The sequence below is a fragment of the Bidens hawaiensis genome, unplaced genomic scaffold, assembly GCF_021521415.1.
Source record: "Bidens hawaiensis isolate Kalapana, Puna unplaced genomic scaffold, B.hawaiensis_p1.1 tig00018841_1, whole genome shotgun sequence".
Taxonomy (NCBI): domain Eukaryota; kingdom Viridiplantae; phylum Streptophyta; class Magnoliopsida; order Asterales; family Asteraceae; genus Bidens; species Bidens hawaiensis.
In genome coordinates this window covers 207669-235599 of record NW_027492862.1, presented here as the reverse complement: position 1 = coordinate 235599, position 27931 = coordinate 207669, and the positions used below count along the sequence as shown (strand labels likewise).

Sequence of the window (27931 nt, the reverse complement as noted above, 5' to 3'; positions counted from 1 at the left end):
GGTGTAATTTTTACGGTTGCATATACCCATGCCCACGTGCTAATATTGTTGCGCTCTGATGCCTTCGTATCTTTCTTACGATCAATCCCCTTTGTACAATTAGCGTTTAGATTTTGAGGAAACATATGTTATAAATGTAAGAGAATGTTTAGCCAACTAAAATAATTGTAAGTTTATTTTCTGTGCCTATATTTACACTTTTTTTTAACTCAGTTTAAGCACAATACTCATTTTTATTTTTTTATAAATTTATACTATTGTTCTGCTAACCGGACTGAACTAACTGGTTAAATATATAAATGAGTTAGCAGATCAAACTGGTTAAAATAAAAGTAAAACCAATCAAAACCACAAATGACTACCTCTTCTCTTGCTGGCTAGCTAATCGACGAACTTGTAAACTGCCGGAAATTGCAGGTAATTAATTTCTTAATATTCTAAAATAAGTTATAATTTAGAACATGTGTAGTTATATTATATTATATATATATATATATATATATATATATATGATAATTCACTACATCATCATGAGTGTATCATTACTTGCCTTAACAAATCACAACTTGAAATACAAATGATGAGGGCAATTATCACCAAATTATTAAAATTAACAAAAAAGGTGTTCTGAGTTTTGAATCTTTTGATCATTCACATGATTTGATTATCATTAGCATGCATGTTTCTTGGGGTTGCTAACTAGCTAGCTAGGGTTTCTTTATTACTTTTAACCTCATTGCATAGAATAAATTACAAGTTTTCATGCATGAAAAATGAATTGTGAGTTAAAGGTACAACCATTGAAGCATAAGGGTCATCTTTTGTGCTCTTTACACTTGTCCCACTTGCTTCCATTGTTGTGCTATTCTGAAATTGAAAATAGGGCCGCATGGAAAACCTAGGTACAACCAACGATGCATGAGGCATAACTGAACTTGTACCACCTGCATTGATTGTTGTACTATTCTGCCCTAATTGCTCCAATGCCTTCACTTGTGACCTCAAGAATTTGAGATAATTTGCAGCTTCATCAAGCATTGATGCAGTGTCCATCTTGTTGCCACCAGGAACAAGCTTCTGTAATACCCTAATTCTTTCGCTGATCCTTTCGCGTCGTTGTCGTGCCGCCACAGTTTGGGGGTCACTTGATATCCTCACATTCTTTCTTTTAGGCTTTTCCATCACCGGCTCAGCCGCGAAACTCACTGGCCGAAAAGCGGCTTCCCTGTATATCATTTCCTTCATTTGTGCAATCGCTTCGGTGTCGGTTTCTGATGAGTTACTTTGTTGCTGGAAGTTGATATTTGATGAAGCTGGTCTACCTGTATTCGAGTTTCAAACTGATTAAGTCGAAAACCAAACCAAAACCGTTTAAAATGTAACCGAATTATGTATTTGGTTTTATACCAAAACCGGCCTATTTATAAGGTTTTCAGTTTAAAAAATCTGAATTTGGTTAAAATCGAATAACCAAACAAACTGAATCGGACTGAAACCGTCTAAAACCAAACCGAATTAAATATTTGGTTTCCTATTTGGCACTAAACCAAAACCTAATTATGATTTCAGTTTAAAAACTCTCGATTTTGTTCAATATTCCAATTCCAAATAACCAAACAAACCAGACCGAACCAAACTAAATTATTTAATATAAAGAACCGAATCATATATTTGGTTTTCGGTTCAGTTTTTTTGGTAAAGGCAAACACTTTAAAATACCATTGGGTTAGGAGGTATTGGGTTCAAGTCACTCAGATGACAGAAATTCATCGTTCAAATATAAAAAATTAAAAATAAAAAACTCTAATGTTGTTTTTAAGTTTAGAAATTAAAATCTGAATTTGGTTAAAACCAACCCGATGAGCACCCCCTACCTGTATTCGATCTGGATCTTTTCGGTCTATAAAGTGCCTCGTTGTCCGAACCCCCAACACCGCTGATCGGCCGCTTCCAGGACGAGCACTGAGAAGCATTACCTTCTTCTGTCAATGAATCACCAGACGACACACCACTAACATTATTATTATTATTATTATTTCCGGCAACAGAGAAACCGGCGGAAACTTTATCCGACGTGTCGTCCGTGCTGCTATACGTACCGGAAAGTAAACATTCCGGCGAGGTGTGGGTGGCGTTGGTGGTGGGTTCAGTAGCTGCATGATCTTTAATCTCTGGATAAGGATTGCTGCAAATCATATCAGCTGCTGCAATGGCTTGATCAGCCCAATTGGCAGGTGATAACTGGTGGACTGGATTCAAGAACATGTTTTCTGAATCAAACTGATCAAAGGTTTGTTGTTCTTGATCATGGAGGTTGTACCATGAGTATTGCAAATCATCCATGATTGCTTGCACACAAGCTAATAATAATAATTGGAAGGTTGATGATCAAGAAGATAAGAAATTACTATGTTGTTGCCAACTTTGACAAAATAGTGCAGACAATGTCTATTCTAGCATATTCATATGATATTGTTGTATCTTTTATTTATATATATATATATATATATATATATAGATGAGAGAGAGAGAAAGAGGTGCCCACAAGATTTCGTGCGGCAACATACACGGATAATCACGTAACATGTTAATTTTTTAATTAAAAGAAACATATTAATACCACTGACTCAAGTTAAAAGAAGCAAGATGCTCGTTTTGTATGGTGTAATTTTTTAAAAATTATATATATTACTGTTTGAAAAAGTTATTGCCATTTAATATAGTAGAGGAAAGTTTGTTTAAAAGGTTTGGATTAAATTTATAAAAATTGTAATTAAACTCTTTAAATCATGAAAAAAAAATTTTCGGTTATGCTATAATATAATATAAATATATAAGGAAAAATTCCTAAAATAGCTCTTTTTAGAGAGAAGATTTCCAAGGTAGCCTTTTTTTCCTTAGAATTATTTAAAATTTGGACTGTCAAGACGTTTTGGGAAAAGATAATAATATAGGGGTAGCATGCCAAATTTCTAAAGAAAGTCAGATAGGAAACGAGATTTGGGGAAATAATGAAGGTAAAATCCAAATTTTTTATATTCTTGGAGCAAAAGTTTAGATTTTTTCAAAACTTTTTTTTTCACAAAACCGTCTTAAGAGACTGTTTTTTTAGGTTTATAACATTTCCCGTCCATATTTTCAAATTCTTGAAAATATATATTTTTTACAATTATACCCCTGAACCACCACCACCTTGAACCACCACCATCACTGACGCCGTCGGCCCCACCCCATCACCACCACTGTCAACCGCCACCACCATTTTCACTCTGCTCTCACTCTGCAACCCACCATTCATACACCAAGCAGCTTTTACAATATGTCCATGTTATAATAATAACAATAAACCAATCAATGGATTCTGAACAACCACCGCAACGCACCGTTACCACCAGCGATTTATTCATCTGCTTCACCTCTCGCCACCACCATTCCATCTCAGGACGGCGGAGTTCCATGAAATGGTGGTGGCGGTTGACAGTGGTGGTGATGGGGTGGGGCCGACGGCGTCGGTGATGGTGGTGGTTCAAGGTGGTGGTGGTGGTTCAGGGGTATAATTGTAAAAAATATAATTATCCAAGAATTTGAAAATATGGACGGGAAATGTAGGAAACATAAAAAGCAGTCTCTCAAGACGGTTTTGTGGAAAAAAAAAGTTTTAAAAAAATCTGAACTTTTGCTCGAAGATTACAAAAAAATTTGGACTTTACATTCATTATTTTCCTAAATCTCATTTCATACCTGACTTTATTTAGAAATTTAGTCTGCTACCCCTATATTATTATCTTTTTCTAAAGCGTCGCGTCTTAATAGTCCAAATTTTAATCTAAGAAAAAAAAGGGTTACTTTAAAAATTTTCTCTCTAACAAAAGTTATTTTAAGAATTTTCTCAATATATAAATGTGTGTGGAGAGAGAGAGAGAGATGGGTCATATGGAGAGACAGACGTAAAGGCACACGCACGCACAAGGAAAGACAAGTACAACAAATGTTTAGTTTGAACTAAAAACTGGGTTGAAACTTGAAGGTAGGGACTCAAAAAGATAAAGGTCCAAACCCAACCCAATTGTTTTTAGCCATTTTGTTATATTCCTTTTTTATTTCCAATATATATATGTTCAATTTCGAATTGCTTATTCTTTCTTTCATATAATTTAAATAGGAAAACTGTGACTTAAAAGATGAAAGTAAATATATATCTTATAACATTAACTCAATAGATTATGGATCTATATATATATATAAGGCTGGTGTTACGGGCTTCATGGGGCGGCATGAGGGGGCTTATCGCCTCATACACTGGGGGCATTGGGGTGTGGCATGAGGAGGGTTGGCATTTGGTTACCGGGGCGGCAAGGGGGAAGTTGGTGGCCCATGGCTGATTTTCACTCTCTCTCTCTCTCTCTCTCTCTCTCATATACAATAATTGTTTTAAATGATAACGGGGTTTATGGAGGGAGGCTTTAAAGCATCATTTTCTACGTGGTAATGATGGCTCCACAACACAACCTAAAATAACTTACTTATAAGTTATAACCAATAGAACTTGATTCAATAATAAGAATAATACATGTGCTAGAGGTACTCAAACGCTTAAAAGTGTTGTACAATGCTAAACTATAATTTTACACGACCGTAGAATGAAAGCATGAAATAAACGAAATTTTCAAGAGTATTGAACTTAAAATATAAATGAACGTGTAAATTATGTCACTCAATCGGTGACTTGCACGTTTTACACCAAAAATAAAAGAATTGGAATGCACTAAATTGTGGAAAAATCTCGAATGACAAAATTGAAATAATTAGGCAATTCGGACACGATAGCCGAGTCAAACCTTCGACTCGTTAAGATCAACTTTTCCCTGTGCTGCTAAATGTGTTTGTAATCAATTTAGAGTTATATTTTTATGGTTACAACCTATAATAGAGTGTGAGGTATTCAATCTAAATCCATCGTTTACGTATTGGTGAGTTATAGCAATTCGTTCTTGAAAAACATCATATCAAAACCTTTTTTTATGTGTGAGAGATAGTGTATATTTTTATATGCGGCTGGGGCTAAATATATATTGCGATTAAACGTGGAACAATTGGAATGAAGAATCTGAACAAGTACATGCATAATGTAATTAGAAATTTGTTTTTGAAAAGTTGTTAAAAAGATAATAAGCAATGTGTATATTATATGGTGTGAATTGAATAAAGCTGCAAAACTACTTTTGGATGTGTTTTTCATGCGCTCTGTAAAGTAGCCAAGCCAAGAGTGAAGCCTGCGACTTAGAGTTGAGCACTCAGCCTCATTGCCAGAAACCACTTTCTGGTTTTGCCTTTTAATCATACTTTCATCATAATCAAATTTATTAATTATTTCTAGCTTTTACGTCTTAATTCGTATTTAACAATTTAAATAGGGTGCTGCTAAACGTACTCCCTCTCCATGTCAGTTTTAAACATACTCCCTCCCTCAAGTTTCATATTTATACAATTCAAACCTTTTTTATTTATTTTTTTATCATTTTGTTATCTTTTATTATTATTGTACGTCTTCACACACATTTTTTAAGAATATTTTTACTATTTTTTATATTTTTAAAACACTTTTTGTTTTTTTAAATAACAAGAAACATTGTTTTCTTAATTAAAATAAACATTTTTATAATTTAAAAATACTCTTTTTTCTTTCAATAATTGTTTTCATTTTATTAATAGTTTTTAAGATAGTTTGCATTTTTCAAAACAAATTTCTTAATGTTTGCTAATAAATTAAAAAAAATAATGTATTTACTTAATAAATTGACAAATTTTGTACTATAAAATTAAAAAAATTATAGAGGAAAGTAATATATCAAATAATTGTTACAGGAATTGAAAGTCTAGGAGAGGGGTATGACAAATAGAAGAGGAGGCGGGTACGTTTGCCTGACCCTTTAAATAAGTTTGTATATTATTACATTCTTTAAATCTCCAAACGTGACATCGGTTTGGTAAAGGATCGATTTTGTGCTCAAATAAGACCGAAATTGAAAATTAGATTTTTGAGTTAATTTTTACAGAAAAATTAACAATTTCGGTTTTCAGTTACACCTTTACGGTTTTATTATTTGGGTTTGAAACTTACGGGAAGGAAAAAAAAATATGGCCCGAAATAATGAATTTTGGCCTAATTTTTTTATTAATTATACATCTTAATTTCACATAATCTAAATTTCTTATAGATTAGTTAAGATTTAAAACTAAAAATGTAAATACGTACATTATGTTTGGCTCGGTTTCTTAGTTTTAGTTATATGTGAATGCGACACCGAAACCGACAGAATATTTGGATTTCCCGAAAACATAAAACCAAACTATTGGTTTTCTTTTGGATTCAATTATTTCGGTTCTTTTTTTACGCATAAGTTTTTACGATTTCATGCATATTCTGTTTGAATTTATAGCATTTAATTTTTGTGTTAAATTTATTGTTATTTTTCTTTAAAGGTTTCAAATATCCAACCCACATGCTGCCCATGACTACAGCTCAATGAATGGGTTTCCATTTGAAATTTTCTAAGATTGCAGCTTCAAGTCTCCAAATATTCATTGTCAACTTTGTCTTTTGTTTTTTTCCCCTTAATTTATTATTTTAAACGGATAAATTAATATAAAAGGGTATACGAATAGAACCATTTTTTTTAATTTGATATTCTTATATATTGGCACAGAAATTTCTGTTAAAAACCATATCGTTATGAACATGCTTTCATTTTTATATTTTTCTCCCATTTCTTTGTATATAATTCGTTGAAACAAAAAATGTATAAGTTTGTAAATGTTGACTATATGTTCAACAAAATTAAAAAGTCAAAACTGACGAAGGCATACAAATTACAATTACCTTCAAAGTTTCAAATACATTAAAGGAATATCATTTAGATAATATTCAACCAAAAAATCAATGTAAAAAAGGTCAAATACGTTTTATTTTATTTGATTTTAAAATTTAGTATAAAAATATTCAAATGAATAAGCATACAAATTAAGTTCAAGGATAATTTGCAAAATCTTAATTTATTTAAACTAAGCATTTATATATTGAATTTTGACATTACAAATTGTGGATTACCCACAAAACAAGGATATTCCAGGGTATATATAGTGACCAACCAAAGGTGGTGGATAAATTAGGATAATTATTAATTAATTAATTAATTAGTAATTTAGGCTTTTTAGCGTATATATAGCTGCGTTGAATACTTGATTAGTTGATTTCATAGATGAAAATACATAGAAAGTGACAATTTCAAACTTGAGTCATTTTAAAATATTTTACAACGTTTAGAATAGGTAGTTAGACTAGGTGATTGATCAGATCGATCACACGATAAGCTAAGTTTACTTTGATGTGATTAACAATAGTCCATATGACTACCTTGATTAGCGATAGTCAAATTGTTAATGATAGTAAAGTTCTAACATGGTTTCAATACATGGCATATATGACTTCTTAGTATATTATATACTCGGTATTTCTATATATATATATATATATATATATATATATATATATATAGTTTAACAGCGAATTTCTTTGAATCCTTATTGTTTATGATACTTGAATCCAAGACCTATCCACCTAAACTCGGATTTTGCTTTTACTTGGATTACCACCCATTGATATTTAACAAATAAATTAAAAACATGTATGATCGTAGGTCCACATGGGTTGTCAAATCGATCAATATCTGAAATAATGTTGTGGGCGTGTGTTTATTATGCTTGCTAGGTTGTACAAATCCTTCACGACATGTGTCATAAGTTGTCTTGCTTCATCCGACGTGGGCTATCCCACACGTGAAAAGCACGTGCATTCTCACACGTGGCTCAAGAGTGTTGGTTGATTTAAACAACTAAATCTGTGTGGCATGCCACCTGGAAATTAAGAGCATTCGTGAGATAGACAGCATAGTGCACATTACATTTAACATTACATTTACTTGGAAAGCGTGACGGGTCAATTAAATTTTTCTCTTTTAAATTCGTTTCTATAAATTTTAATGAAAGTGAGGGTGAAACTTGAAAGTACATTATCATGATGGATAATCCTTGTAGTATAAAATTTTACACAAGTACACTTATCTAATAATAACTTTGCATAAATTAGTTTACCATAAGAACCGCTAGTTGGGTTGAACTTGAGTATACATTTGTAGCAGGGCCGACTCTACAGTATTGCCGGCTAAAGTTAGGGCTTTAGGCCTCCGGAAAAAATAAGGTCTTCGTTAAAACGTTTAAGTATTTATATATATATACAAAAAAAAGCATATTAAAAACATTTAACTACATTTGCAACAATGTTATAGTTGGCGTAGTGGTTAAGATGCATGCATTCCATTTCATTTACTCAGGTTCGAAGCTCGATACGTTCAAGTTCCTCTTTGTTCTTTTTCCTTTCTGTTTTAGTTGTTTATATTTTCTATTAGATTTGTTTCACGGTTGTTCTTTAGTTTCACAACAAAGTTGAGTGCTTTTAAATATTCATATCTTCCTTTTATAATTATAACATACATAAATCAAACTTAAAAAATTGAAACAAACACTGAAAATTTGTAATTTTATATATGAAATATGAAAAAGCTTGGTAGTTGAAAAATAAAAATTATAAATTATGCCATTTGTCTCTCAAACTCTCGGTAAGGGCCTCAATTTTTTTTTTCACTTTAGGCCTCCAAAATGGTTGGTCCGCCTCTGATTTTTAGAAGTTATGCCGAATGTATAAACTTAATGAATTATATATAATAATACAAAAGGGAATTGTATGTTGATCGACCTGATATATTTCATTAACAAAAACTCTGAAGTCATTAACACTAACCAAAATGCAATTAATTAAGTTTATTTGTAAGTATTATTAGTATGTGTGAAATAAACTTAACGTGTTTGTTTAACGTTACTCTAAATGATACTTACGGTGATTTAAAACATACATTATTATATAGTGTACATATATATATATATATAGATAAAGGATATAATACACTAATGGTTTATCGTACATTACGTACACGAGTATATTGAACGTAGATCGTAACTATTTACAATCTGATATCGTAACTTAACATAAGGTTAGAATTGTCTTTTAACATCCTTTAAAAATTCAACGCCAACGCTACTACTAAACGTAGAAACGGTTTCTATTATACTCTGTTTCCATAAACCGTTTTTGTTGAGTAATTGAGATTCCATAAACCGAAAGCCGCCCTTTCATCGCCGACGCCGGTGCCATTCCGCTCGCCGGCGCCATCAACAAATTGAAATTTGAGCCAATTGATCGGTTAATCTTTGAAATCGATTCAATTAATCATTAATTTGAAACTTCAATCGATCAATTTTGAGTTATGGATGATGGTTTTTGACATTGAACGTATAAGATTTGAACGTATTAGTAGAACGTATTAGTAGAATGTATTAGCAGAAAGTATTAGCAGTAGAATGTATTAGCAGAAAGTATTAGTAGAACGTATTAGCAGAACGTATAAGCAGAACGTATTAGGGTTTGAGGTTTTATTTGCAGGTAACGAACATTTTTAGGGTTATATAACTCAATTAGTTTGATATCGACCTGCAAATTAGTTTAATACCGATCGACGGTTGAATTATATTGATATGGATAGACACTCGATGAATCAATTAAGAATTTTTTAAGAACAGAGATTTGGGGGAATTGAATAATAGATTTGGGGAGTATAGTTGGACGTTCTGGATGGAAATACCCTTTTGATAACTGACATATCATGGCATATAATTGTATTTAAAAATTTAATCGCATATAATTGTAGTTCTGGATACTCGCGTACGTAATATACGATAGTGTATTAGCGTACATTAACCGCCCGTATATATATATATATATATATATGCATGTGTATGTATTATTTCATCCAACTACTAAATAGATAATTGTCGACTGGCCGGGTTGTTTAAATTTATATACATACATTAGCAGCAATGTTTGTAAATTACGTTGAATGCGCGTCGATACAACATAACACAATTGTTAAAATGAGTTGTTTAAATTTATATCACATTTATTATTAATTGTTGGAAACAACGCATCGATACTACATAACACAATTGTTAAAATGAGTTGTTTAAATTTATATCACATTTATTATTAATTGTTGAAAACAACATTTGGTTATAGTCGACTTTGATCACCCCTCCCCCCAAAACCCTACGGATTTACCTACTTCTGTGTGTGCAAAATATTCGTTTAACTCGCTCAACACAAAATGAGTCGTTCTCTTTTTTCTTTGTCAGAAAAGCACTCTTTTTACTTTGTCGAAAAAAGCATTGGCATGGAATTATAACTTGTTGATCACGAGTAATAACAAGTTATCGTATCTACCTACTACAACCAAGATGTCAAACCTATATTTTCTTTTAAAGCAAACTTTGATTTTATAATAAAATTCCAACAAATGTTAGTGACCGCACCGACAAATCGCCTAGACCCATTTGGTTCCACCCCTTACATCGAGCCAACTAGATAGGTCACTAAGAAATGGAGCCAATGGGTTAGTCATGGGCCATTTACTGTCGAGCCCCCACTCTCCAACGTTAATAGCATTCTCTCTTACACATTTTGTCCAACACGTACATTGTCTACAATACGACTAACAAGAAGATACGAGACAAATTCCGAGGTTCCGGATAAAGAAACAGCTCATAGTTGTGAGTAGTTCCATGAACTTTTACTAGCTAGCTAGGCCTCGTGAGTTATTGTAGGGGACCCGAATGACAACCCACCTTATCTATCCTCTTTCAGTAACTAGTCACCATCGCATGCAACAAGTTTCAAAGAGAGGCTTCTGGAAGTAACAAATGAATCCCATACGTACAGATGTAATATGACAAGGATTTTTAAGCAATGAGGCGTTCATGAATGCAAAAGATTCATCCTTTTTATCTAGTCATCACTGTAAAGAGTGCATGCACAGTTGTAAAAAGTATAATTGGATTAAAAGTAGTGTGTAAAGGAGGTGAGTAGCGTTCAAGCTTGACTCGTTTAGTTTAAGAGAGGTTGACTCGAGTTCGGCACAACTTGAGCTCTCTCTATATATACAAAGTTCTCAAGCTCCGTACATGAGAAAAAAACTTTATTAGATCTTGAGCTCGACTTATTTGTTGTCTATTAATTAGTTAGTGATTTACGTATATACATAATTATTTTTTTTTATGCATTTGCAGTTATTAATTTCCTAATGTAACATAATACTTTTTTGTTAAATAGAAATATTACTTATATGAATAATAGATTCGCAAGTATAGCTAAAACTCTGGAATATGAAGCTTGGGTTGGATTTGTTTATTGTAAGCCCGTTTATGCTAGAGACTGTGTTTGAGTTTTTTGCGAGTCGACTTTGAGCTATTTACAAGCATCTGAGCTTGTTCACATCACAGTTAAAGCAGACAGTTATTAATACATATTAACAATTGATGACTTGTCAACATATTTTTATATTTTTAAGATACTATAGTAATTAATTAAGCAAACTAGTTTTTATAAAACCTTGAATATTAATATAAACTAAAAAAGGTATGTAAACATCTTCAAGATCGTAAGACTTTCACATGTCACATGATAAGCATGAAATATAAACTCACTATGATTGATTACATATGAGATGCTTTTATAAGTATCTGATTAATTGGGGAGGATTTCACTCTTATATCACCTATAAGCTTCAAGTTTGAAAACATTAAAAGGAAAGGATCATTGCATCAACAAGTTTAAGCAAAAATGTTTATACTTACTGGGTTGGAATGTTTTGTTATATATGGCGATTATAACATGTGTATATGAAAAAGTTTAATTTAGCTCATAGAGGTCAAAATTGGACCAAACACTTAATAAAACAAAGTTAGCTTATATGAGTACCAATCAAACTAGTCAAATTGATTAGCCAAAATGACCAATAAAAAGTGTATTCAAATACTCATAATATAGCTCCAAAAATTCTACTAAATAAAAGAATACAAGTGTTGCTGGATCAATCTAACTCGTACATGGCATGGGTTTTTACCACCCCATTTACAGGTACAATATACGTCGCAAAATTTGATATTACATAAAACGGATTAAAAAAGATATGCTGCAAAAAGAAACAAAATAAAAACTTGATGAAATGGTGATTAATTAGCAATCAACAAAGCTCAAGCAAGCAACCACATTCTATATGTGGAGTGTGAGGAAACATGTCCACAGGTTGTATGCTTCTTAGCTTATAACATCCTTGTAACTTTTGTTCCACCTGCACATATTTAATCCATTTATTTTAGTTTCAATAGTTGAATGGCCTGCTTATGCACTATCCCTTATTTTTAATAATAAGGTTACTATAACGATAAATAAAGCTTTTATTTCTAAAACAAATACTCACCGAGCCATGACACAGAAGATCCAGGTCACGTGCACATGTGGCAGGGCTACATGATACATACACAATTCGTGGCGCCTTCAGCTTTAATAAGTATTTAATCAAGTTCGTATGCATGCCTGGCCGGTTTGGATCTGCAGAAGAATATATTAAGCAAATTTAGTTATATGAAACACACACAAAGGTAATATTTAACAAGAGTACACAAGAATATTAATAATTATACATACCTGATATGACAATATCTGGTTTTTGGAATTCATTTCCAAAATTTTCACTAATTTTATTAAGATCCCCTTGAATAAATGTGGCATTGTGGATCCCATTCAACTTAGCATTCCTACGCGCATCAGAGATGGCTTCGGGAACTACTTCATAACCGTAAACATGTTTTACCCTGAAGAACACATATTAAGAGGTAAGTAATTAAATTTGATTTGTATGTAAATAAGCACTTTTTATATATAACTGGTCATACTTTTTGGCTAGTGTAAGACCGATTGTTCCGGTCCCACAAAATAAATCAAGAACTATTTCTGAGCCGTCTCCTTTGAGCCCAGCACAGTCTTCTACTAGCTTGTATAGAATTTCAGCCTGCATTACAGTGTAGTCATTATTAGATGTAGCATGATTAGCTGGCCGGGTTGGGTTTCGGGGTGTGTGCGGTCCTGTAAGGGTCGTTTTTGCAAAAAAACTGACACCAAACAAAAAGGTTGGTTTTTTAAGATTTAAAAATCATTTGGTTTCAGTTATTTACGTGCTCACAGTTTGGTTTGAGTTTTGGTTAAACCAGTTATTGACCAAAATTTTGGGCTTGGGCCCACCGCCAAGAAACATCATTTTTTTCATTTTGTGTTGTTCTGGACTTGTAAAATAGGCAGTATTACCGAATAAAGAATTTAATGATAAATAAACGATAAATAACATGTATATGTAAAAGTGTATTTACTAGCTCAGATGATTCAATACACAATCCTCCATTACACAGGAGATGGATAAGACCACAATGACCTAACAAAACTCTAAAAACATAAATGCTGCAATACCTCTAACTAACTAACTAATATTAATTCTCTATAATTAACATTAAAACTATAAAACAAAAGGAATTAAATGATGTATATAGCTTAAAGTGGTTTCAGTTAATATGGTTCAAATTTTGGGCAAACTGAGCCGCAAGTTTCCATTACTTGGTTAGTTAAATCCTAAAACCAAAACGCAAACCACTATTTTTTGCTTTAGTTCAGTTATTTTAGGTAGTTCGAATTTCGCTCACCCCTCAAAGGGTTGACCCGCCAACATTTGTTGTTGGTTCATAAGTTGATTAAGTAATTCTACATTCCAAATGTGCTAAAGGTGTTACTTGTGATTACAAAAACAATATTACTACCCAAAAAAATCAAAATGGCCAAACAGTGGGTTATAGTCAAATTAAAGCTGAAGAAAACAGCGGCCAGACTATTTCTAAATGTGGCTGTGGTCAAAAGTGGGTAGAGGTTTAAGGCAGTCCATGGTCAAAACTCAAGCAAATGTCAACTGTTGTATCAGGATTTCAAATGGTCATTACTGTCATTTGAAAGTGCTTGTGAGTTGTGACTATGGCGGTTGTTGAAGGTGTGTACAACCTACAGGTTCTATAAAAAAGGTTGGGCAGTTACTTCTGTTGTGATGGGCAATGAGTATAGAAATGGATCGTATAGTTTTCTCATATGGGCCATGTGGGCTCATTTTGAGAAGTAGGATCAGTTGGTATACTCTCTCGGGTCGTTAGTGGCCCAATTGTGTTTCAGGGAAGCATGGGCTCGGGCATATTTTCTCTCTTTGTAAAGCCCAATAAAAAGATTTCCTTCTTGCTTTTTACTTACCTTGGGGTATATCTAGAGTGAGCCTTAAACACAATTTAGTATATTTTTTATTTATTATAATAAAATGTGTCGTTATTGGTAAAAATTCCTAATCAACCCATTCATGAGTACATGGGTAAAAATTCCTCTAGTCATTATTGAGTACATGGGTACATGGGTAAAAAATTCCTAATCAACCATTCATGAGTACATGGGTACATGGGTAAAAATTCCTCTAGTCATTATTGGTAAAAATTCCTAATCAACCATTCATGAGTACATGGGTACATGGGTAAAAATTCCTAATCAACCATTCATGTTTGTGTTTGCTTGTTAAAAAAATGAATGTGTTCGTATTCATTGATTTACGTTTGTTAAGAGTATAACGAGCGGTTCATGAACGTAAACAAATGAGCATAACTAAACATAGATGAACGAACATTAAGTTAGCTAAACCCAATTAAAGTAAATGTCAACATCAATGTGGTGGGCTAAAAGGTTATTAGAACTAGACAATTTGTAATGGCATAAAATATTTTAATGAATATATTAACAAACGCAAATGAACGAACTCAACCAAACATAATGTAACGAACATAAACGAGGTTAAATGAGGGAACGTTCACTAACATAAATGAATGAACGAGACATGTGTTCATATTCATTTGTTTACCTGCATATTTAAAAACTTTTGTTCATGTTCGTTCATTTATTAAATAAATGAGCATAAATGAACTTCCACCCGAACGGTTCACTAAACGTTTGGTTCGTTTACAGGCCTAATGAAATTGGTTTAGAAGGTTGTAAGCATTAAAGATGGGCTTTGGGCAAGTTTCAACCCGCTTGATACATTTCACATATTTCTCTTTTTAACAAAAATAATATGTGACCTATTCGCACCCGTTTGAGATAAAAACGCAACCCAAATCGGGCTGCGACTGCCACATTGAGTATGAAACATAACCATTAGGAGACAAAAAGGTTGGTATGAGCATTTATGATAATATCTTGGCAAAGCCAACTCTAATGGTAAAGTGATATCAATTATCAGCATTGAACATTATTTCAAAAGAAAATAAAGAAATATTAGTACCTTCCGCTTCTTATTGTCAAGTGCTTCAAAAATCCAGTATGAGAATTGCAATCATATGGTGACAATCCCAGTTCTTGATTTCTCCAACATTCTTGAACGGCTGCAAGAACCTATACATAAAAAATGCAGCTTTAATACCAAGTATGCTAAACAATTGTACACCTGAACTTGTGATTTTATAGATTGTTGTATCTGATACAGATTATAGGCAATAGTTCCATATAGTCTATAATATTATTACCTTATTTGCAGGTTCGCTTTGTAAAAAGCACTTGTCGACATTCAACACCTTATCAAAAAAACCAGGAGCATGTAATCCCAAAGAAAAGACATTAGCATCTTCGCTTTTATCAGCCAATTTTTCTTTTGGTAACCATCTTTTGGGACCAAATGAAAACTCCATCTGCAATTATAATCAATATATCTTCTCTTATTGTCATTGCTACAAAAAATTAACACGCTGTAAACAAGCTTTTGGTATATACTAACCTTGTTTCTGTAGTGAAATTGCATATCACAAGGAACAATTGGCTTCATTACATTCTCAAATTCTGGATCTTTGTAAGAGAATTTACCAACATGTACGACCAAATCCCGAACTTGTTCTTCCTTCGCTTTGACTTGAGCCTCATATAATAGGTTTTGTGTTCTACAACCTCCACAATGTGAAGAATATTCACATGGTGCTTCCACCATATCTCTATGAGGACTTAGCGTCTTCACTTTAGTCACCTGCAATTCTAACAAGACTATACAACATCAAACTTAAATGTGCTTACGGTGTGCTTAGATGTGAGCTTGAGAAAAAAAAGTACTTATCTGAATTTAAATACCAGAATCATATAACATGATGTATTACGGTTCTTCTAATATAATAACCTATGTACTAATTTATAGCCTTTGTGGTTTATCCCAAATTGGTGTGCATGAGTCGGTTCGGTTTTGAGCCCAGCTGAACCGAGATTTTCAGTTATGCCTAGGGGTGTAAACGAGCCGAGCTCGAGCATTCGAGCTCATCTATACTTGAGATCTTCTTGTTTTGACTTACGAAAGCTCGAGCTCTGCCCGTTTATTATTTATTATTTAATTTATATAAGTTGTTAGTTGTCTTTATATAATCTGAGAAAACCTTAAACAAACCTAAGATCGGCCCGAGCTCGTGTAGTACCTTAAACGAGACTAAGCTCAGCTCGAGATCGTGCAGTACCTTAAACGAGCCTAAGCTCAGCTTGGGCTCCTGCAATACCTTAAATGAGCCTAAGCTCGGCTTGGGCTCTTGTAGTACCTTAAATGGGCCGAACTCAACTCGAGCTCGGTTGTGCAATGTGAAATTAATTCATGAAAGTACAAAAGAGGTTAAACTTATAATTACACAAGACTCGTTAAGGCTCAACAAGCATCCCATACAAGGCTTGAGCTCGGGTTCGGAAATTAAAAGAGCTTCTTTGAGGCTGAGGCTCGGCCCGTTATCCCAAATTGAGTTATGCCACACTCCATAACCAAAACCGAACCACAATTTTCAGTTAATCAGTTACAAGTCAACCAAACCACAACTTAATTGTTATGTTCAATTCAATTTATCCGTTTATTCGTACAAACGTCTATATTCGTTCATTTAAACCACTAACTAACCAACTACAGAAGTAGCAAAACAAAACACACAATAAGCTAAAAGGAATCAAGATAATAATAATAAAGCGAACCTCGGCATAATTATTCTTTTTACGAGTAACCCGGCCAACAAAGCGTTCACCAGGAAGAGCACGATCACACATGACAACATAACCAGTATCCTCCACCTTACACAAACCCTTTCCTTTAAACGCCAACGACTCGCACACCAGTTCCAATGTCTCGCCTCGTTTCGGGAAAAACGACGACTTGGGTTTTTTCTTATTATTATTATTATTATGTGGGTCGGTGGATAATGTGTTGGTGTTGGGTTCTGAAGCTTCTTCGTATGTGGCGGATGAAACAGCAATGGAATAAGAACGTGGTGGAAGAGATGAACGGAATTTGTTTAGTGATGGGAGTCGCCGGAGGCCGAAATTTGGCATCATTGACGCCATTTTGCAGGGAACCAAATATCGGCGGAGTGTTACCTTCCCTATGCCAAGGATGAAGAGAACACATAATACTAATGTTTAGGAAATTATTACTATGTTTTTTCACCTAGGGTGGCTCGACATTCGATTCGTAAAAAAATTTAAACAGAGCCTAAGTTTAGGGTGTGTTTGGGATTTTGCTTATTTTCATCGATTTATAATTTATTAACTTTTTTAAAAATAATAAGGTGTTTGGGATTGTTTATACTATGAAAGAAAAAGTTTCATAAGTTACAATTTTATAACTTATTAATTTAATGAAAAGTTATAAGGAGGTAAAATAAGGAATCTCAAACACCCCCTTAAACAAGCTCAAGCTTCATTTATTAAGCACAAATCTGGCTGGCAAATTGGAAATAACTAATCCCAACTTTTGTGTATTGGTTGATAATAATCTCAACTTTAAAGATCACTACTAATGGTTCCAACTTTCAACTATTTTTGTTTCAATGGACCTCTGTTAAAAAACACTTAACGCCGTTAAGTTTTTTTCCGAGTTTCAAACCGATGTTTTAGGGATTTTGATCGAAAGAACGATACGATTCAACTGATGTAAAACTTATCACGAAACGGTAATCCAAGCAACGAAACAATGTTTCAATTCAGGTGTTTGAATTTCCAATTAACAAAACTCAAGTCATTTAAATCAACGTTTCATAATAAGTTTTCATCAGTCGTATTGTATCGTTCTTCCGATCAAAATCCCTAAAACATCGGTTTGAAACTCGAAAAAAAACTTAACAGTGTTACGTGTTTTTTAACGGAGGTTTATTGAGACAAAAATAGTTGAAAGTTGAGACCGCTGGTAGTGCTTTTTAAAATTAGGATTATCCAGCTTCACATATTTTGGCCAGTGTCACTAGCACGAGTGTTTTCTAACTGATATATACCAATACATAACGGTCATGTTAAGGACATTACTTTAGGTAAGTACAAATTTATTTATGATATTTATAATACATTTAGTTTATATAACTAGGCTATTGACCCGTGTATGACACAGGTGGAAATATAGAAATCGTATCACAAACATATATAATTTAATTTGACAAGATAATTTGTAGTACATTTTTTGGGACGCCAACATGATATTTATTACGTATGTATCTTAAATACACAAATAAATGCAATGTAAAATCATTGAAACATGAAAAAACGTATAAAAGCATATATATTTCAAAAATAAATATTGTACTAAATACTGCAAACACATAGAACTAAAAGTTAAAAAGATGTTTGAGTTTGTTTAATATGTGAGAAGAAAAGTATCATAAGTCACAAGGTTTTAACTTATAACTTTTCCATAAGTCATAAAGAGGTAAAAATAAGGAATCTCAAACAACCCCATAATATAGAACTTAAGAACTTAACATAAGAAATTATATTATAAAAAAGATAACCGAAAGTTATCATGTCTGTCGTCCTTACGAAGCATCATGTCGAATAATACGTACACGTTATATAAATTCCTAGAAAATCGATCCATTTAAACCATGATCATGAGCAAGTACATAAATATTAGAAATTCAGAAGAATTACGTGAAGGGGACGCAATAATACAGAGGATGTAAGCGTTATCCGCAATGATTGGGCGCGTAAAGCGTCATTTTCCAACTCGATCAAATCCATTCGGTTGTAGAGCTATTTACTCGATCGCAGACTTTTCTGGACAAAGAGTTTAGCTTTAACCATGTTAATAATCCCACATTATTGGTTGTAAGGGTGCCCAAAATACCCGAACCCGATTAACCCGACCCGAACCGAACCCGAATAAGCTAATTAGGGTCGGGTTAATAGGGTCAAAAAGTATTAATCGGGTTATTCGAGTTGACCCGAATAACCCGAATTGTTAATAGGCTCAGGTTTTGGGTCCGTTTTTGAAAAAAAATCGGGTTTCGGGTTAACCCGATTACCTGCACTTGCTTATACTAATGATATTGTGTTGTAATTGTGAGTTAACTTGATTGAATCATGAATCTAAAACAATTGTTCAAATGATGAACTGAAGCAATACGTGCTGAAAAATTGAAATTTTAATAGTTATTATGTGTACAATGTTTACCCAGATGAATTGAAAATTGAAAACAGAATTGTTATTATGTGTGCATAATTATCTGTGTGGCTTTTGTTAGTTGTTGGCTTATTTTAATGATTCATAAGTTATAATGTTAAATCCAAATTGAAAAATGCTATCGGTTAGATGATGCTATAGCATTAATGTTATCTGATTCAAATTGAAGAATGCTTAATATGTCATGTACCTATTAGATCTGTTAACCTAACCATCAATTGAATACTATAGCAGGCCATTGCCAATATCAATTAAAATGGTGACACAGTTCCATTCATTTGTTTTTCTGCAAATTCATGGTATAAGTTCTACTAAGATAAGAACACATCGTTTGAGTTGAGGTTTAAAAAAAACTCCAATTTCTACTACAACCCGACTAACCCGAAACCCGATTAACCCGAACCCGACTAACCCGAAACTTAATAGGGTCGGGTTGCGGGTCAGCTTTCTTTTTTTAAGAACCCGATTAACACGACCCGATTAACCCGAAACCCGATCGGGTTGACCCGATTAACACCCCTAATTGGTTGATAGAGAATCAAAGTGAATTTTCTGGGAAAACCTTAGAAAATTTTCAGTCGCTCCACCGACTGGAACACTTAGCGGAGCTTTTAGAAATTGGTTAATAGGTAAAGATGCACGTACTTGATGAAATTATAATGTAATTGGATTTAGACGAATTGGCTAAGTATTGATAATAGACCCAAAAAATATTGTCGATTGTACCGAGGAAAGTAAACCAACGCGGTGTTAAAATTTGTAAAAAATAATATATTTCTAAAAATTCATAACTTCAATAGAAATATCTAAACAATCTACTTTAAAATTTTAATAGTTAGCATTCATCACATTCACTTAAATAAACATAATAATTTGATCGGATTTAGGTTGGTGGCATTATTACACCTTATGTTATACTTTTATTTATTATAGGTTAACAAAAACAACCAAAGTTGAATTGTGGCATTAAGCGTTCAAATGCATTATGGACGGGTAAAGACCGTCACCTACAACAAAACTTTAACCTAATACCTTGATATTTCTATTAAAATAATAGTCGAATTCCCCGAAACTCCAAGTTGACGTTATCGCAAGTGATTAACCTAAGACCATGTAAAAGCATGCTGCAAAAAAAAAAAAGAACATAAGATAATATTTTAGTTTTGTAGTTTACTTACGAATGGGATGATTTTGATTTTGGCAAGTGTGCATGAAACCAAAGCAGGCTCGAAACCGATATAACCTACATGACCCAACCCAACCTAAAATTGAATTAGCCAATTCTGACGGATTTAAAAACAATAATATTAATAGATATTTTATTTTGGCCCATCAACATGTTACCAAAATCGGCCGTTCATTAGTAAACGGGTTGAAATTCACACTTATACTCAAAACATGATGACCACATTGAAAGACTCAATGAATCATTATATCTATATTTAAGACCTTAAGTAATTTTTTTTCTACTTACATTGGTTAAACCATTTAAATTATATAAGTGGTAACTTATAAAAATAGAAAAGTAGCGTATTACATTAAATAAAGATGAACTTTATTTACACATAATTTACAAAATATAAACAAATCATAAATCTTTAAAAGTTTTCTTCACGAATACACTACAAAATATAACGTACCTAGATATTGGGATTGTTTTAATGAACCTAGTGGATTAGCACAAAACATATATTCAAAACGAAATAATATTTAAATGAGTGTATTACATTTATAACATGATGGAGCTTATAAAATATTATGAATTTTGTTTACATTAATGCTTTTCAAAACTAAGCTTCAACTATTTAGTGGAGAGATTAAAGTGTATATGAAAAATGATTAAAGTGTAGAGAAAAAAAAGAGCTTTCAAAATAAATTATTAATTTAATTTTAAATTATTAAATTATAAAGAAATTTTAAGAATCCTGATTATTTTTAGAAAGTACTAAAATCAACCAATAGAAATTGTTTTTTTAATTAATAATGAAACATCATATTGTTTTTTTTTTTAAATAGAAATTGACTATATTGTATTTTTTTAATAGTATATATATATAGATGTGTTCATATATTTTGTTCATTTCTAGCCTTTTTTAAATTAACATTTTAAAAATGATGTTAGAAACGGACTTTAAAAGCTACATAACACTGTTATACACACGAAGGGCCTCAGTAATTGCTTCTGTGTGCGGTTGTAGAATTCGTTGAAGAAAGGTAATCTTCATGTCAAATCCCTTCCCTTTGAAGTGATTTTATTTGGTGTTCCATGTGATTTACACCAAAATTTTCTTGAAAATCCTCTAAAATTGTCATCCAAATTCCCCCACTTATGACCGTTTGTTGTAGCCAGGCAATCCTAACTTAACCCATTCTAGTGTTGCCGCATTCGCTCCGAATGACTTGGAAATCATCATTGATCCTTTTACAAAAGGCAACCTTGTTATTAGGAGAGACAAGAATCATACATTAAATTTATGTATCACTCTACATGCTAGTTTTTAATTATTTTCATTTTCTTGCCTTATAGAAAACTATATTGGTGTTTTTATAATATTTTGTTTTTGAAATTACTACAGGGCGTGAAATAGTGATGAATTAATACCATGACTAGGAAAATGCCACATAGTCCTTGTTCCATACCCTTTTAAACATAATCTTTTTTCGTGAAGGTCTTTCACATACTAACACAACTTTATAATCATCAAATTATTCAAACAAGCAACTTTATATAAAAGGATGAAAACGTCCTTGATTCATTGAAAATACAACAATTTGAGTTTAACTCAAACAAATCCTACAGTTACATGGTTTGTAGGAAATCAATTGAGGCGGCGACGTAACAAATGGCGGGAAAACTCCATTCATCGTCAGGTAAAATGCTTGCTTTGCAAGGTTGCAATAGCCCGATTCGAGTGTTATATTTCGGAGCATTGTTGCACACCCTTGTTTACCCCAAGTATCCCCTTGGGAATTTTGAATCATCCAATAATCATTTCCCTCATCGGTTGTGTCGTACCCGATGATGAGGACATAATGGTTTAAAAATGCTTCTTTTGAATGCTTTTCATATACGCCCTGTCACAAACCAACGTAACATGTTAAAATGATATAGTTATGGATAAGAAAAAAATATGAAACCGGTAGCCGGCCGGGTTTGAAACCCCACCCAATCATGTTTGACCATGCTGTTGCTTTATTTATATGTTGATTCTAGTCACAGCTAAAAAATAATTATTTTGTTTCACATGCAATTAGGTGGATTTTATTTGTATACACATCACATTCCTAGTCGCACTTTGCAAATTTAATTCAAATTGTCGTTGTTGGGCTTTAAACCCAAATCCAACCAAATGAACTATATATAATATAAGTAATCCTAAGTATGGCCCAAAATTTGGCCACTAAAAAGTAAACATGCCCGGATGGAAAATGAATGGTTTACAAGTACATACATCCAATTAATCCAACTAAATATACTTTAACACTTGATGTCCAACTAAATATACTTGTATGTAATCAAGAACGCCATGAAAGATGTAAAAGCAATTGAATAGTCATGAAATGCAAGGTATAGTAACTAACCATGGGAGACAAGTGTAGACTTAAAACTCAATATATGAACTAGTAAAACTATAAGGAATGAGGAAACAAAAATGAAGAACTGGTGCCAAACTTACTACTATAGACTTAAAACTCAAGAATCAAGATAAGATATGAATCTCTAGCATTTAAAAAATATGTCTTTTAATCCTACTCCAATTACAAATCAAACTATCTTTATCCAATATATAGTAATTAATAGATAAACCTCTTGTTTATATATTCTAATTATTAGACCGAGTTAGCTCTCAAGATTTAGGAATTACAAAAAAAAAAATAATAATAATAAATAAAAACATTGAGCAAATTTTGCTTTGAATAACTAAAGTGTCAATTATATATCATATTGAAAACCCAATCCCAATATTTAGGAATTCCCAACAAAAACAACATAAAAGCATAAAGCAAATTTTGCTTTGAATAACTTAAGTGTCAATCCAATTACCAACTCATTTGCTTAATTGAAAGTTGCACTCTGTCTACCTTTTATATTAAATTATAACATTTAACCTAATGTGTTTCTAGCATTATTTGAGAAATCAATTATATGTAGAATGTAATACATCTTACCCTCCTCAGACCCTACCATAGCATTGCTATTGGTGGGATATACTGAGTACGATGATGATGATGATGATGATGATGAATACACGTAAACCTAATTGGGCATCTCCTATGCGGCTATGCACCTAATGTTTCAAACCTGATTTAAATTATGTGCACCTCTAGATAGAGTTACCATCATTTATTTATTAGGTTCATTAGAAATTCACAAGGGTTTTCTAGTCACTAATATTGAGAAATGAGTGCACCGTAGAATTTCTCATAAAGTCCTCGTCGGCTTCTATTGCAGCAACTATCGGCCCGTGGGCCACTGCCCACATTAAGGCGTCTTCATCATTTTCTGGGACCCTGCCGTATCCAGTGATGCTTAACGCTCTTCTCTGATTTCATGAAAAAGAACAAAACATAATAAGTAAAACAAATCTTAATATAAGTCAAAGTTAAATTCATTTATTATACTACAAACATGAATTTGAGGCATTCCGGGTGCCCCGTGAAAGGATAATCCCTTTCTAGAGAAACTCTATGCATCATCATATGTTGAAATGCATGTGGTGGGTCGCTTTTACCACACTTGTGCATTGTAAGGTTGTCGATCAACTGCTGAACTGACAACCCTACTAGATTTCCGGTGTTTTTGATGTGCCAAGCTTCAACACAAGAGACCAAAGCACATGCCCAACTAGTGACTGTATTCAAAATGATGAAACACAAGTTATTGTCTTTAATAAAAATATTAAAAATACTATAATTATGTGTAATATGGGAAATGCAAAAGAGCCTTAAATGCTAAAGACAAAGTTGAAAGGACAAAAATTGAAACATAAATGAACGAACGACACGTGTTCATGTTTGTCATTTAACTAAACGAACAAAAATTATGTTCATGTTCGTTCGTTTATTATGTAAACAAACTAACTTCCCACAACGCTTGGTTTATATACATGCCTACATCCAAGTTTTTTTCTTTCAAGTTTAACCACTTAAGTTTTATTTGTGTTCCAATAATTTGAATGTATTTTCAAACTTGACCTGGAAACTTGTATCACCTGGTTACATATGTTGACATGGCATGCCAATTATATTAAATACTAGACAATTCATCAAAGTTATACAAATTGATGACATGACATCATGTCATAAATTTTACTCAGTTTGGATGCCATGTCAGCAATTGGCATATGCAACCAAGCAATCCAAGTTGCACACCAACTTAAAAAAGAATCACAGCATTAGAACAAAATTAATACTGAGTGGTTAAACCTTTTAAACTTAAGTTGGTTACTCTTTAATGACACATGCCCCAAATGATGTATCGTCGTAATTAAAAAGACAATTTTAAACCTTAGGAGATACTGGATTTACAGTTGGATAGGTTTTCTGACTTTTGTTGTTACTGTTATGTCCATTCAAAAAGATGTACCATTTCATAATTGCCAGCCATCGGTACTTCGCATGCGTTTATTTCATGCCTGCTTTCGGCTCATCATTCATCTTTTTTAGCTTGCTTTTGAAGCTCCAGGATCATCTTTATTATCCAAATGCTTCATCACCTTCAGTGTACCTTTTGATTGCTCTAGTTGCTGTTTGGCAATCAACTGTCTCCAGGGGCGGACCCACATAGTGTGGATCGGGGTCCCGGGACACCAATGTTTTTTAAAAATTTATTAGAAGCGGTATATTAAATTTTTTGAGGACCTCATAAGATTTAATACTTGGAACCCATACTATTAATGTTGATGTGGTCTGGTGGAAAGTCCCTTGTTTTATCTTTGAAAGGTTATGGGTTCAAGTCTTACAAGGCTCAGTTTTTGGTTTTTTGTGTTAATTTTTAGTGTTAATCAATCATTTGATTGCTAATGTTGCAATGATAACTTTGGAAACATTCAAACACCTCTAAAATACATATCATTGTTTTCAACTTTATGCATGGTTTTCTTTAGAAACATTCAAACACTTTAAAATATCAGTTTTATTTTTCACTAGTTTAAGTTAATGGTTTTCAACACATGCTTATGAAAGGGTGGATCTAGGTTCTATCTCAAAAATGTTTAAGAAAGGGAAAACAAAGTGTTTATGTGTCAACCCGACCCATTTTGACCCGTTCAGGTAGTGATGATTGAAAAGAAAGTTTTATTATGATATTGTTTTTTATTATGTTCTTCGCCTCGACCCGACCTGAACAACGACCGACCCGAAAAATTTGAACACCGAAAATATGGGACCCCATTGGCAAAAAATCCTGGGTCCGCCACTGACTGTCTCACTTTCCTTAAAGCTGCCTTCTTCTCTCTCTATCATTCAAGATCCACTCAACATCAGTACAATCAGAAAGTGTCAACACTAGAGGTGGCTAAATAGGCAAGTCCGGCGATCGGTCAAAACATGTTTTCATCATAAGGTAACTCTTTCAGCTTAATAAAACGTGTAAGGTTGACCCAAAACACTTTTGTGCCCAAAATTACTCTATTTACTCACGCAATATCTTTGGGTTTTGTTGGTGAAACACTTGAAAAACCGAAACCGAGAAAACAAAATTTATTAGATTACTAGACTAACAACTAAATTTGATCCAACCCGTTTTCACCCAAGTCCATGTTCACCCGGTACCTAACCCACCACTGGATTTAGGAGGTTTCGCATTAAAAAATACAGCTTGGAAGACTTTCAGCCCCTTTGACCCGTTTGCTTTAAAGGTGTTTTTCATTGTAGATGTTTGATCCATAACAGATAATAAAATGTTACCCAAGTTGACCAGCATCACAAACGTTAGCCAGGCTCACCAGCACGAGTTTTGTCCAACTTAAATATTTAAATAACTGTAATGTTAATTATGATTTATAAAAGATCAGCAATATGCAAAATCTTGGCATAAAATAACGTAGTGGGTTGTATCCCTTTACGCTAGACTTTAAGCTTTAAGTATGTTTGCCCGTTTTGTTACGCTTTTTAAATTTTAATCCAAATCAACCCATTACTACTCATAAGTAAGCGGGTCGAGCTTGCTACCTTTTATTTGGCATTGTAAAACAAACAAAACCTTGAGATTTAGCTGAACAATAGAAAGCAATACCTTGATCGTTGCTTCCAGCTCATCATTTATCTTTTTTATCTGCTCTTCAACTGCGGAGTTGACCCTTTTCCCTTTTAACCCCTCAATTTCCATCTCTAGTTTCTATAAATCAGAAGGTATCAAGACTAGGTGGCAAAACATTATGAGTCAAATAAGAGTAAAAAAGAAAATGAAATCTAAAAAACTGAGTTTTACTTATTTATACTCTGGTTACTACTTTGTGCCGCCAGCAGTTAAATTGATCCGACACTGAATTTAGAATGTTTCATGCATTAAGCAACATTTTAAAGATATCTTTTATTTCACATGTTTGATCCATCATAGATAAAAGGAAAAATTATCATAATTGATCACTCATCAGAAAATTATATTTAGGCTTGTAAACTAACCAAACTTCTATAAACAATTCGCAAACAGTTCGGCAAAAAGTTCTTTTATGTTTGTTTATTTAATTAAACGAACGAACATGAACACGCGTTTGTTCTTTCATTTACTTTTGTGAACATATGCATATGTTTGTTTAGGTTCTTATTATTTATCAACAAATACATTAGTTATATTTATATATAAGCATAAAAGGAGATCATTTTAAATTATATATATTTATTGTGTTCGTTTATGTTGAGTCAGTTATGTTCATTTATGTTCGTTTACGTTCGTGAACTGTCCATTTAGGTTTTAAACAAACAAACAAAAACGATCACGAACATGCCCATTTTCTTAATGAACGAACATGGGTTCGATTATATATTCATGTTTGTTTTGTGTTCGTGTTTGGTTAAAGATAAATGAATAAACACGAAGACGCCTTCGTTAGGTTTGTTTACAGGCCTGGTTATAGTTGCAATCTATAATGAAGACAAACTGGAGTTCAGCAGGCTTTCATTTGGCAGTTCCACCAGTCTTAAGGTATCATCATAAGCTGTTTTCTGCTCTGTAGAAGCCATATGCAGAAATTTGCTTTGCATGTCATTCTGGATTTGCAAAAAGAGCATATAAATCACGTAGTAATAATAAAAAGAAAACTTATGAATTGAAAGATTGTATATAATAATAATAATAATAATAATAACCTTTCCTTCCTCCACATCTAATTTTTGTTTCTTACGATCAATTAAAGATGATTCTTTCAAACCAGCAGCATTCGCCCTTTCTTGTT

General features: G+C 32.9%; 3 protein-coding genes across 3 annotated transcripts; all 3 read right to left on the bottom strand.

Annotated features, from left to right (window-relative positions):
- Positions 1-602: 602 nt before the first annotated feature.
- On the bottom strand, positions 603-2343 carry LOC143557163 (uncharacterized). Its single transcript, XM_077046299.1, has 2 exons — positions 1875-2343; positions 603-1322 (listed from the first exon to the last, which is right to left on the bottom strand). The coding sequence occupies exons 1-2, from the start codon at positions 2341-2343 to the stop codon at positions 751-753; spliced, it is 1041 nt and encodes a 346-aa protein (XP_076902414.1). The 3' UTR covers positions 603-750.
- A 9782-nt stretch (positions 2344-12125) lies between these two features.
- Positions 12126-17453, bottom strand: LOC143557172 (uncharacterized). The gene is made up of 8 exons (XM_077046305.1): positions 17063-17453; positions 15849-16091; positions 15601-15762; positions 15360-15469; positions 12901-13116; positions 12653-12819; positions 12426-12556; positions 12126-12296 (listed from the first exon to the last, which is right to left on the bottom strand). The coding sequence occupies exons 1-8, from the start codon at positions 17426-17428 to the stop codon at positions 12189-12191; spliced, it is 1503 nt and encodes a 500-aa protein (XP_076902420.1). The 5' UTR covers positions 17429-17453; the 3' UTR covers positions 12126-12188.
- A 4860-nt stretch (positions 17454-22313) lies between these two features.
- LOC143557171 (vignain-like) lies at positions 22314-26865 on the bottom strand. Its single transcript, XM_077046304.1, has 3 exons — positions 26773-26865; positions 23948-24079; positions 22314-22610 (listed from the first exon to the last, which is right to left on the bottom strand). Exons 1-3 carry the CDS (start codon positions 26863-26865, stop codon positions 22314-22316), a joined length of 522 nt encoding a protein of 173 aa, XP_076902419.1.
- Between the last annotated feature and the right edge of the window lie 1066 nt (positions 26866-27931).

What these genes read in the sequence shown, in the direction of transcription:
- LOC143557163 (XM_077046299.1), bottom strand. Translation starts at nt 2,343, where the DNA reads ATGGATGATTTGCAATACTCATGGTACAACCTCCATGATCAAGAACAA. An exon ending in AAGATCCAGATCGAATACAG is followed by an intron (nt 1,323 to 1,874) that starts GTAGGGGGTGCT and finishes ACTCGAATACAG; the next exon opens with GTAGACCAGCTTCATCAAAT.
- LOC143557172 (XM_077046305.1), bottom strand. Translation starts at nt 17,428, where the DNA reads ATGGCGTCAATGATGCCAAATTTCGGCCTCCGGCGACTCCCATCACTA. An exon ending in AAAAGAATAATTATGCCGAG is followed by an intron (nt 16,092 to 17,062) that starts GTTCGCTTTATT and finishes TTAGAATTGCAG; the next exon opens with GTGACTAAAGTGAAGACGCT. An exon ending in ACCAGATATTGTCATATCAG is followed by an intron (nt 12,557 to 12,652) that starts GTATGTATAATT and finishes ATTCTTCTGCAG; the next exon opens with ATCCAAACCGGCCAGGCATG.
- LOC143557171 (XM_077046304.1), bottom strand. Translation starts at nt 26,865, where the DNA reads ATGGAAATTGAGGGGTTAAAAGGGAAAAGGGTCAACTCCGCAGTTGAA. An exon ending in AGCTGGAAGCAACGATCAAG is followed by an intron (nt 24,080 to 26,772) that starts GTATTGCTTTCT and finishes TCATGAAATCAG; the next exon opens with AGAAGAGCGTTAAGCATCAC. An exon ending in ACTTTATGAGAAATTCTACG is followed by an intron (nt 22,611 to 23,947) that starts GTGCACTCATTT and finishes GGTTTGTGACAG; the next exon opens with GGCGTATATGAAAAGCATTC.